Below are 12774 nucleotides of genomic sequence, written 5' to 3'. Positions count from 1 at the left end.
TTATTTGAAGCAGTAAAATTCTGGAAGTTTTCATCAAATCCAGACAGCACCGCGGATATCGCATTGACTTCATATTACCTTTAAATTCATTTTGAGCGCTGCACTGTTATTATTTACATTTATATATACATATTTTAAAGGTATTGTGGTTACCTAGAGTGCAAGCTGCTGCATGTATCTAAGAGCGCTCACTACAATTTGTTTTAACATAAAAATCAGCAGTCACACTGTTATAAAAGATCATCAAATGAAATTCATTCTAGATTACCGCTAGTTTACCAAAAAGCTCTCAGGAACGCACGCCGGGCCCTTCCGCCTGTTCCCTGTTAACCCCTTGGTGCCGGCACCTCCCGGCCCTCTAAGGGTTTCAGAAGCCGGGAGGCGGGGCGGGGTCTGATTATGTCAGTATTTCCGTGCTCAAAGCGGTACATTTTTTTGCATGGAAATATGTATTTTTTTTATTGTAGGCCTGTAATTCTTAGGAATAACTCACTGAAATCTGTCCGAACAAGAGTCTAGTAAACATCCCGGGGATGATAAAATTTGAAACACGAAATCATAAAATATAATTTAATAAATAATCCTAAAAAAATAATAATATAATAAATTTAATTCAATAATATAATCAAACCAAAAACACTGAAATGTGAAATAGAGCGCCAAATTCGCACATCGCTGAGCAAAGTCGCAGAATCGTTTTCAATGTCTGATGAGGAATTTGAGCACCATGGGGTACCACCATATGCGTCTTACTCTCAGCAGACTTCAGAGCACATCAGCAGCATTGAGAGGGGAGTTTTTACTCTCTTCTCTTGCAAGGACAGTTTTGTGGCTAATTTTATTTCCTGACAAGATTGCTTTACAAGTAGACTTTAGCAAATAACTACATAGAATTCTGTTTAGAGCTGGAGAGCTAGAGGTGGTTTTGCTCTAATATTGAGAACAAATTACTCCTCAGTGCTTGAAGCTAAAGAGGTCAGTAAAGGGTTGTTTTAAAACTTATTTACAGCTAGTTAAAACTGAGTCTTTCAAAACTCACTTCTTCAGGGAAGCCTATCCCACCTCCACCTAAAAACTGTACTTGAATCACTTCCGCCAGATCATCCCCCGCAGCTATCACCTTTTGTATCCCCTCCCCCTTCCTTTAGATTGTAAGCTCCACGATTCCTTCTGTACTGAAATGTATTGTTGCTGTATTGTCTCCCTGTATATTGTACAGCGCTGCGCAAACTGTTGGCGCTATATAAATCCTGTATAATAATAATAATGTAAACATTTAAGTGTCCAATAGCCTGGACACAGTTCTACATTAGGACAGCACTTAAAAATCAGACAAACCTTTGTGGACTCACCTCTCAGGTACCTGATATGTCATCATGATAGGGGTAGGTGTACGCTCTATAATAGTCCATATAGAGTCTCCAGCAGCTTTGGGGAAGGAAGCAGATTCTGTAGCTTCCTGGCGTTTGTGACCCTTCTTGGAAGTGTCGGAGGACTTGCTAGCAAAATAGTTGCTGCTGTTACTGCTCCCTTTAGGGTGTTAGGGGGAAAAAAAAGAGAAAGAAATAAGCACTCAAAAGAAGCAATATAACATTTATAAAGAACTACTGTGCACAAAAACTAACAACGGCAACTAAAGAAAGCTCATCTAACTCCATCTGCTAGTGAAATTTCAGCACCTCCTCAGAGATAGATAGATATATATGGGGGAGAGAGAGAGAGAGAGAGGGGGGGGGGGGGGGTAGATGTGAGAGAGAGAGAGAGAGAGAGAGAGAGAGAGAGGATAGATGTGAGAGAGAGAGAGAGAGAGAGAGAGAGAGAGGATAGATGTGAGAGAGAGAGAGAGAGAGAGAGAGAGAGAGAGAGATGGGATGGATAGATAGATAGATATGGGATGGAGAGAGAGAGAGAGATGGGATGGATAGAGAGAGAGAGAGGGGGGGTGGATAGATAGATATGGGAGAGAGAGAGAGAGAGATATGGGATAGATAGATAGACAGATAGATAGATAGATAGATAGATAGATAGATAGATAGATAGATAGATATGGGATGGAGAGAGAGAGAGAGAGAGAGAGAGATGGGATAGATAGATATATTGATCGATCGATAGATATGGGATAGATAGATATGGGATAGATAGACAGATAGATATGGGATAGATAGATAGATAGATAGATAGATAGATAGATAGATAGATAGATAGATAGATAGATAGCCAGACCGACAGAGAGAGATAGATATGGGATGGATAGATAGATATGGGATGGATAGAGCGAGAGAGAGAGAGAGAGAGATGGGATAGATAGATATATCGATCGATCGATATGGGATAGATAGATAGATCGAGAGATAGATAGATATGGGATGGATAGATAGATAGATATGGGATAGATAGATAGATAGATAGATAGATAGATATGGGATAGATAGATAGATAGATAGCCAGACAGACAGAGATAGATATGGGATGGAGAGAGAGAGAGAGAGAGAGAGATGGGATAGATAGATAGACAGATAGATAGATAGATAGATAGATAGATAGATAGATAGATAGATAGATAGCCAGACAGACAGATAGATATGGGATGGAGAGAGAGAGAGAGAGAGAGATGGGATAGATAGATATATTGATCGATCGATAGATATGGGATAGATAGATATGGGATAGATAGACAGATAGATATGGGATAGATAGATAGATAGATAGATAAATAGATAGATAGATAGATAGATAGATAGCCAGACCGACAGAGAGAGATAGATATGGGATGGATAGATAGATATGGGATGGATAGAGCGAGAGAGAGAGAGAGAGAGAGAGATGGGATAGATAGATATATCGATCGATCGATATGGGATAGATAGATAGATCGAGAGATAGATAGATATGGGATGGATAGATAGATAGATAGATAGATATGGGATAGATAGATAGATAGATAGATATGGGATGGATAGATAGATAATAGATAGATATGGGATAGATAGATAGATAGATAGATATGGGATAGATAGATTGATAGATGATAGATAGATAGATAGATAGATAGATATGGGATGGATAGATAATAGATAGATAGATAGATAATAGATAGATAGATAGATAGATAGATAGAACAGATCTATGGACCAGCTAATACATGTGTCGTAACATTAGCAGGACAACTATCCCGCTATGGGACTGGAGTTGGAGGACCAACCAGGGCAATATGAAGGCAGCTTAAAAAAAAAAATTATAAAATTGAAAAATGTTACAAATACAAAGTTTTCACAATGCCCTTACTACAATATCATGCCTCTTGTACATCATTTGTTATTTTTAATGGGTCCATCACGATCATACCATGAGAACATGTCCAGTCTGCTTTCTGTAACCTCATCGATCGTTCCAGCACAGTCTCTTCCAAAACCCTGGAGTGCAGTTGTATGACTGTTCCTCAGAACCAGTCCAGTTTGCTTTGCTCATGTGCAGAGCAAAGTCAAATAATTGTCTGGCCTCCGTCTTTCCTCCGCGCCCCCGTTAGTTCTATCAGATGGCCTTTCACATAGAAGGGAAATTAGCCAAGTGACATCAAGACCAGTGCAGCCCAGGAGACGGCCTTAGCTAGCTGCATGGGTTTGCAGTGCACATATGGGGTACAATTAGCAGCTAACACGAAGCACCTCAAGTCTGGAGAGGCATGCTCTTGGCTCAAACTTTTTTTATATTGCAGTCTGCCTCCTGATTCCATAGATTCGCTCTCACCGCTTGTCCTGGCAAGTGTGGTCAATGGAGCAGAAAGCAAGGGGACGTTTCATTTTACAGTTGTCACAAGAACAGCAGTAGAGAGGAAATCTCCCAAAAGTGCTCTTCTGGTGACAATGATTAAAGACAAAATTTACTCCTCATTTTGGGGAGATTTCATCTCTAATTTTGTTGTGTTTTTTTTTGGACAGTAAAATGAGGGAAAATCTAATTGGGACACAGACAGCAAATAAGAAAAAAAAAAAATCTTTTTTCAGGAATACAGACTTTTGTGAAAGTCCAGTAAGAGTTCCATACCAATGAACTAGGAGTCAACTTTTTTTTAATATTCGTGTTCGTTTACCACAATATAAACAGCCAATGTGTTTGGGGAAAGGGGGGGGGGGCATCCAAGGATCTCCCGTACTCCTATAGCACCTCCTAGTAAAGAGTAGGCTGCTAGGTACATTTAGTTTAGCTCGATTGTAATCAGTGGAGAGGGGTTGATTGCTTAGGGCTGCTCAGGCTGCTGTTCTGTTACTTTCCCGTATTATAGAGAATTCCAGAAGTATATTGGGAGGGAGAACAGAACAGGCAGCCTAAATATTTATGGAACTCCAGCCAATCCCTGGGGAGGTGTGCCTAGAAGGTGGAGAGAGAGCCCATGAATACTCTGAGGCCTGGGTGGCAAAGTGCAGTGTTCCTGGGTTCAGTCCTGCAGGAGTAGACCCCCCTGGTGCAAAGTGCAGTGTTCCTGGGTTCAGTCCTGCAGGAGTAGACCCCCCTGGTGCAAAGTGCAGTGTTCCTGGGTTCAGTCCTGCAGGAGTAAACCCCCTTGTGCAAAATCCTTGAGAAAGCATTGAGGAAGACTCGGAGGTCCCAGCTAGGCTTTCCTGGGGGCCTATTCGCAGATCCGTGTCCAGGGATCACGTTTTGGAGCTGGGTTCAGTCCTGCAGGAGTAGACCCCCTGGTGCAAAGTGCAGTGTTCCTGGGTTCAGTCCTGCAGGAGTAGACCCCCTGGTGCAAAGTGCAGTGTTCCTGGGTTCAGTCCTGCAGAAGTAGACCCCCTAGTGCAAAGTGCAGTGTTCCTGGGTTCAGTCCTGCAGGAGCTGACCCCATGGTGCAAAGTGCAGTGTTCCTGGGTTCAGTCCTGCAGGAGTAGATCCCCTGGTGCAAAATCTTTGAGGAAGACACAGAGGTCCCAGCTAGGCTTACCTGGGGGTCTATTCGCAGATCCGTGTCCAGGGATCAAGTTTTGGAGGAAGGTTCAGGAGGGATCTCACTGGAAAGAGCCAGGGGGAAGCTGGTGTAAAAGAGTCCAACTGTCTTATGGTGATGTGAGTCTACATCTCCCTCAGTGGAAACAGCCTGGTGGATATCGACGCCAAGCGGCCGCACATTTGCGTTCTATTAAAAAAGGACATATGTGCCGAGAGCGCGCGCCCTGCACGCTCCCAGCACACATGTCCGGTACTCACGGAAAGGTCCCAATCTCCTCTTTCGATCGGGACCTTTCCCGATCATGTGACCGCTGTGATGGCATGTCACGGCAGTCACATGACCCTAAACCCAGCCCCCCGAAACTCTTAAAGGGCCCAGGAGGCACCGGCATGAAGGGGTTAATAAACATATTTTTAAAGGTCATGCACAAGGCCGGTGCGCCCTCTGTTTTGTTTTTCTCTATATGAATTTGTTTGATTTTCTACAACTAAAAGCCATCAAGAAGTTGAATACAGCTTCTCCGTTATGCATGGAAAACCCCTCTCCAAAATTCACACTAAACCTTGATAAAGAGGATGCACTGACTCGTGAGAAGTGTCGGCTTTATTTCCAGACCAGGGGCGGACTGACCATTCGAGCACTGCCCCGAGGGCCCGGGGTCAGTAGGGGGCCCCATGAAATGCCCCTGGTACCTTTTTATAGGCTTTTTTGGGTGTGCTTTGAGTGTGGGCAAGGACACAGGGGCCCCATGATCCCCTATTGCCCAGGGGCCTCATGAATTGTCAGTCCGCCCCTGTTCCAGACAATGCTGGAGAGACTGTGCGGAAAGAGGAGAGGCAAACATTATGCAAATCAATGTTCTGCATGTAATGCACAAAAACGCTTGAAATAAATCTAAAATGGACTCGCTGCAATCAGGTTTCAAACTGAAAAGGAGTAAATACACACAAAGAAAAGTATACAGTAAGTAAATAAATGTATCCGTATATTTCCTTGCATGGTGAAGGTAAAAGCATTGTGAAAACAGATGAAATTTATGAGTGGAATGACAAGCGGCAAACCTGGCTGCTTGTACACCACAAAAAGTGATCGTGGACATAGGAGGGGGCCTGGGTTGGCTCTCTCCGCGGGCGCTGACTATAGGAACGGTTGGAAACACACTGGAATATCTATGGTAGTGATCAATTATCCATTAATAGGCTCCACGCACGCGGGGCGCTTTAATAAGGCTGGTAGCGTTAGCTGAGTAAAGTCACGTAAAAAACGTGATTTTTTTTTCAGATTTTGTAGTGTTTTTGCATTAGCGTTTATTAGCTTTTTTTGACCCAAAAAAACCAAACCATTTTTTTGGTCAAAAAACATCCAAAAACGCCAGTTTGTGGCATTTTACAGCGGTAGAGCATTTTTACACCTAAAAAAAATCCTCTAGAAACCCGCTAGTCCTAGGTTTTTCTCCCAGCCAAAAAATGCCCCCGTCAAAAAATGTTGATTCCAGTCTGTGTGCGCATGTACAATCTCCTAGATTGTAAGCTCCCAGGATCAGGGAGCTCCTATCCCTCTTGTATTGATCTGTATTGTCTCCTGTTATACTGTAAAGTGCTGGGCAAACTGTTGGCGCCATATAAATCCTGTATAATAATAATAATAATAATGGACACCTAGGATAACATGCTGGGGGGTTTACTGGCTGTAGAAAATACAATGTCAAAAGCCAAAAACAGCCGCTGTAAAAACGTCCCGTGTGCATGAGGACTCATGGCAAGAATTACATGCAAGAGCACACACTGGAGGCCTAAAGGGGCACATCTTTTTCTATTACCATTCGTCATTTATTATTATTATACAGTATTTATAAAGTGCCGATAGTTCGCTCAGCGCTGTACATTACAATGGGGGACAGAACATGTGACAGAACAATACCAATACAATGCAAAACATGAGGGGATTGAGGGCCCTGCTCCTTGGAGCTTACAATCTAGGAATCATTTAGAAATTATATTCCCATTATATAAAACATCCTGCGCATCCTTAGAGTCTCTTTATATATTTATGGAGGCAGATATTTTATTTCATTCAGATATACAAGTTAACAACGTCTTACAATTTACGGTATTTTAACCAATCGCCTACAGGGCACTTCTACCTCCTTCCTGCCTACCGGGCACTTATACCCCCTTCCTGCCTACACGGCACTTCTACCCCCTTCCTGCCTACACGGCACTTCTACCCCCTTCCTGCCTACAGGGCACTTCTACCCCCTTCCTGCCTACAGGGCACTTCTACCCCCTTCCTGCCTACACGGCACTTCTACCCCCTTCCTGCCTACCGGGCACTTATACCCCCTTCCTGCCTACACGGCACTTCTACCCCCTTCCTGCCTACACGGCACTTCTACCCCCTTCCTGCCTACACGGCACTTCTACTCCCTTCCTGCCTACAGGGCACTTCTACCCCCTTCCTGCCTACAGGACACTTCTACCCCCTTCCTGCCTACAGGACACTTCTACCCCCTTCCTGCCTACAGGGCACTTCTACCCCCTTCCTGCCTACAGGACACTTCTACCCCCTTCCTGCCTACAGGGCACTTCTACCCCCTTCCTGCCTACAGGGCACTTCTACCCCCTTCCTGCCTACAGGGCACTTCTACCCCCTTCCTGCCCAGGCCAGTTTTCAGCTTTCAGCGCTGTCACACTTTGAATGACAATTGTGCAGTCATGCAACACTGTACCCATATGAAGTTTTTATCATTTTTTTGAGACAGATAGAGCTTTCTATTGGTGGTATTTAATCACCTCGGGGTTTTTTATTTTTTTGCTAAACAAACCAAAAACAACCGAAAATTTTGAAAAAAACCTGTTTTTTCTTAGTTTTTGTTATAAAATGTTGTAAATAAGTGATTTTTCTCCTTCACTGATGTGCGCTAATGAGGCTGCAGTGATGGCCACTGACAGGCTGCACTGATGGGCACTGATGAGGAGGCACTAGTAAGTGGCACTGATGGGCACTGACAGGCATCACTGATGGGCTCTGAAAGGCAGCACTCATATATGGCACTGATAGGCAGCACTGACTGGCACTGTTAGTCAGCACTCATAGGCAGCACTGATGAGCACTGATAGGTGGTACCGACTGGCAGTGATAGGCGGCAATGATTGGCAGCACTGATAGGTGGCACTGACTGGCATTAATAGGTGGCACTGATAGGTGACACTGAAAGGCATCTCACATGGGCACTGATATGTGGCATTGATGTGCACTGGTAGGCACTGATATGTGGCATTGATGTGCACTGGTAGGCACTGATATGTGGCATTGATGAGGCACTGGTAGGCACTGATATGTGGCATTGATGGGCACTGATATGTGGCATTGATGTGCACTGGTAGACACTGATATGTGGCATTGATGTGGCACTGGTGGGCACTGTCAGGTGGCATTGATGAGCATTGACAGCTGGCATTGATGGGCACTGGTAGACACTGATATGTGGCATTGATGTGGCACTGGTGGGCACTGGCAGGTGGCATTGATGGGCACTTGCAGGTGGCACTGCTGGGGCTACACTGATCATCAGGGCACACTGATCAACAGTGCCCTGATGATCAGTGTACATGTCCCCTCTGAGTAATGACGATTACCGGCTCTTCTCTCCTCTGTCAGCGTGACAGGTCATGCCGATAACCGGCATTTCCCTATTTACATGCGATCAGCTGTGATTGGACACAGCTGATCACATGACCAAGCCAACATCTTTGGCTCTTTCCGTTGATCCGCTGTGTCCGAGGACCACAGCGCACCACCGATCGCCGTGTGCTGTGCGCACCCGGAGCCGGTTAGAGTGGGAGGACGTCATATGACATCCTCCCAGAACGACAGAACCGCCTTGCGCCCGTCATTACCTTATACGGCGGGTGGGAGGCGGTTAAGCATAGCCACTATGGCTACATAAGCTATAGAGAGGGGAGGAGAAAACATACTCCATGCGATCTTGTCCCAAACCTTTTCCCTAAAAACTCAACTGTGTCAAATTTCGGATGATGGTCTACTGGGTGGCACCCCGGTCCCAACTGTAACTGCAGATTTAACCCTCTGCATTCATTTCGCTGCCCGTCTCTTTTTGCATTACGACAGTCAAAAGAGCCGGCAACTCAAAAAGTTCAAATTCAATGTTCTTTATTGAAAACGATGTTGGAGTAAAAATCCAATTGATGTCTAGGGTTGGATTTTAACCTGTCGAGTTGCCGGCTCTTTTGACTGTCGTATACCAATGGCTTGCAAAGGTCTTGAGAGAGGCACAGATAAGTTCTCCAATAGACATGTGCACGCCAGAAATGTTCGTTTTGTTTAGGATGCATTCGGTCATTGAAGAATTTCCTTTCATCATATTTGTTACGTTGAACCGATTCATTTTCAGAATGAATTCTGTATCTTTGGTACTCGTTTCATATACTCGTTGATCTGGGTCTCTAAGTACCACCCAAACCGTCCTCTCCGCTCCTCGCACAACCTCCTACTCTCTAGCTCCCTTGTCTCTTCCTCCCATGCTCATCTCCGGGATTTCTCCAGGGCTTCCCCCATCCTCCGGAACTCCCTACTCCAATCTATCAGACTATCGCCTACTCTGCTCACTTTTAGGCGCACTCTGAAAACCTCTCTCTTCAGGGAAGCCTACCCCGACCCCAGCTAATACTGGAATCCTCAACTCTTCCAACCACTCCATCCCCCACAGTTATTACCTTTTGTACCACTAGCCCCTCCCTTCTAGATTGTAAGCTCCCAGGGGCAGGGCCCTCAAATCCCTCTTGTATTGAACTGTATTGTTACGGTATTGTCTCCCACCATAATGTAAAGCGCTGAGCAAACTGTTGGCGCTATATAAATCCAGTATAATAATAATAATCTGGGTGTCTTCGAAAAACGTTGCCATTTTTCCAGAAGACTGCTATATATTCAGATTCGCTATTTTCAGATGCTGGTCCAACCCACCAAGAGAAATGGCATGAGCTGAGTGGACAATATTGACTGTGTAACTGAACAAATGGAACGAAACTCTGATCCTTTCACTATCTGAATTGGAATTATCAAAAAATTTTTTTAAAGTTGAATTAATTTTCCCATGGGCCCGAACTACTATCACACCATGTGACACCCTCCAAATGAAACAAATACATTTGTTAATTTCATGATAACTTTTTTTTCGGTTTTGTTGACATTAGTTACTTGTCCATTGGAGATTCATATACATCTGAATCCCGAAAATTTAAATTTTCGTCTGAAAAACGAATTGAAATGAAACTCACATGTCTAGTATCTAACCTCATTTGAAAATGGGATTACAGGGTGGCTCTCAGTCTTTGTTATTGTCCTTTTTCGCATGATCACTACTGGCTTTTGGTTGGATCTGAAGAACTCACTAAAGACAGCGGTTTTGGAAATGGACAGAATTGGACCACTGGGTGCGGGGAGATGCAGGGGCCTTGACCCTGGGAGCAAAAGTTGGAAGAAAACCGTGCTACCCAGTTAAAGTGGAGTTCCACTCATGCTGTCAAAAAATAAAAGTCAGCAGCTACAAAAACTGTAGCTGCTGACTTTTAAAAAAACAGCCACTTACCTGTCCCTCGGTCCCGCGGTGTGTCCCCCGCAGCTCGTTTCACCGGCCGTCCTGGATTCCTGGAGGCCGGCATCTCCAGTGTGGGCACCCGGCTGTGATAGCTTGCGGCTTCACCCACCGCGCATGCACGAGTAGCGCTTCACTTCATGAATGGTTCTGTAGTCTTCTGGGACCTGTCCCAGAAGACTACGGGGAGGGGGGGAGGGAAGGAGGGAGGACACCTTCCGTTTCCGATCGCCTAGGCGGTCCGACCGCAATTGGGAGCCGGTACCTGTCAAATTCGGGTACCCGCTCCCCAAAGGTGTCAATCCTTAATGGGGAGTGGGGGAACAGTCCTTAAAGTGGAACTTCCCCTTTTGGGTGGAGCTCCGCTTTAAGTCCTTAGGTCGTTTTTTTTCCTTTTAGGATTCAAGTCCATAAAACCCCTGGTACCTCTGGGAAACCCCATTTGGACAACTCAGCTGATGAATCGGCATAAACGCTCACCAAATACATTTTTTTTTCTAGAAGAACATAAAAAATCCTCTATTGCAGTCATTAAACATTACTCTCAGCCATAAAAAGTTACATTCATGGACACACAGGACTTCTGACATACATTTAAAGAGGATCAGAGCACAAAAACTCAACAAACATGTTTAGATAGAGTGACCCTCTTTAAAGTTAACCAAACGTAAAAGTACAACTGTATAGTCCTCCTGCGCTCAGAATGTAAAACTCTAAATAAAGCTGCCAACACCCTACTACATACCACAATGGACAATAAAAAGATATAATAATGTGGTGCTGCGCTTATACATAAAACATCACAGAAAGAACATATGAATAAAAATGCGTAAAAATGAAATCTACGTCAATAAATATATACCGGAACCCCCCCAAAATGTAATATCTAGGTGTACTTATATGTGACTATAAATCACACAATTAATAAAAACACATGAAATAATAAATACCAATGAACTCACAAAATGGTATTAGGAATAAACTCCCCACTTCTGTGCTAAATTGCACAAAAAAAAGGGATTGTGACAAATAATATGTGCCAAACTGATATAATCACAGGCTATCCCCCTTCAGTCTATTATGAATTCTGCTGCTAGACTCATACGCCTTACCGACCGATCAGCGACTGCTGCTAGACTCATACGCCTTTCCCACCGATCAGCGACTGCTGCTAGACTCATACGCCTTTCCCACCGATCAGCGACTGCTGCTAGACTCATACGCCTTTCCCACCGATCAGCGACTGCTGCTAGACTCATACACCTTACCCACCAATCAGGGGACTGCTGCTAGACTCATACGCCTTGCCTTACCGACCGATCAGCGACTGCTGCTAGACTCATATGCCTTACCAACCGATCAGCAACTGCTGCTAGACTTGTACGCCTTACCGACCGATCAGCGACTGCTGCTAGACTCATCCACCTTACCGACCGATCAGCGACTGCTGCTGGACTCATACACCTTACCAACTGATCAGCGACTGCTGCTAGACTCATACGCCTTACCGACTGATCAGCGACTGCTGCTAGACTCATACGCCTTACCAACCGATCAGTGACTGCTGCTAGACTCATCCGCCTTACCGACCGATCAGCGACTGCTGCTAGACTCATCCGCCTTACCGACCGATCAGCGACTGCTGCTAGACTCATCCACCTTACCGACCGATCAGCGACTGCTGCTGGACTCATACGCCTTACAGACCGACCAGTGACTGCTGCTAGACTCATACGCCTTACCGACCAGCGACTGCTGCTAGACTCATACGCCTTACCGACCGATCAGCGACTGCTGCTAGACTTATACACCTTACCAACCGATCAGCGACTGCTGCCCCTCTCTGCCAATCCCTCCACTGGCTTCCACTAACCCAATGTATAAAATGAAAAAACACTAACCACAGCTTACAAAGCCATCCACAACACTGCACCTAGCTACATCGCCAACCTCATCCTCAGATACCGCCCAAATCGCCCACTCCGCTCCTCCCATGATATCCTCCTCTCTAGCTCCCTCATCACCTCCTCCCGCGCTCGCCTCCAGGACTTCTCCAGAGCCTCTCCCATCCTCTGGAACTCCCTACCACAGCATGTCCGGTCAGCCCACACCCTGTCTGCCTTTAGGCGATCTTTGAAAACTCACTTCTTCAGGGAACCCTACCCCACCCCCACCTAAGAACTGTACTTGAATCACCTCCACCAGATCA

General features: G+C 45.1%; 1 protein-coding gene across 1 annotated transcript in view; it reads right to left on the bottom strand.

Moving 5' to 3' along the window:
* The window catches only part of LOC149427367 (period circadian protein homolog 3-like), a 35727-nt gene that overhangs the window by 5643 nt on the left and 17310 nt on the right, over nt 1-12774 (bottom strand). The window contains exon 5 of the mRNA XM_089668087.1: nt 1353-1530. Coding sequence (XP_089524213.1) covers nt 1353-1530 — 178 coding nt within the window. The remainder of the gene's footprint in view (nt 1-1352; nt 1531-12774) is intronic.

Source organism: Staurois parvus, unplaced genomic scaffold (assembly GCF_062004578.1).
Source record: "Staurois parvus isolate SC_StPar_1 unplaced genomic scaffold, SC_StPar_1.0 ptg003814l, whole genome shotgun sequence".
Classification (NCBI taxonomy): Eukaryota; Metazoa; Chordata; class Amphibia; order Anura; family Ranidae; genus Staurois; species Staurois parvus.
This window is presented reverse-complemented; position numbering and strand designations above follow the sequence as displayed.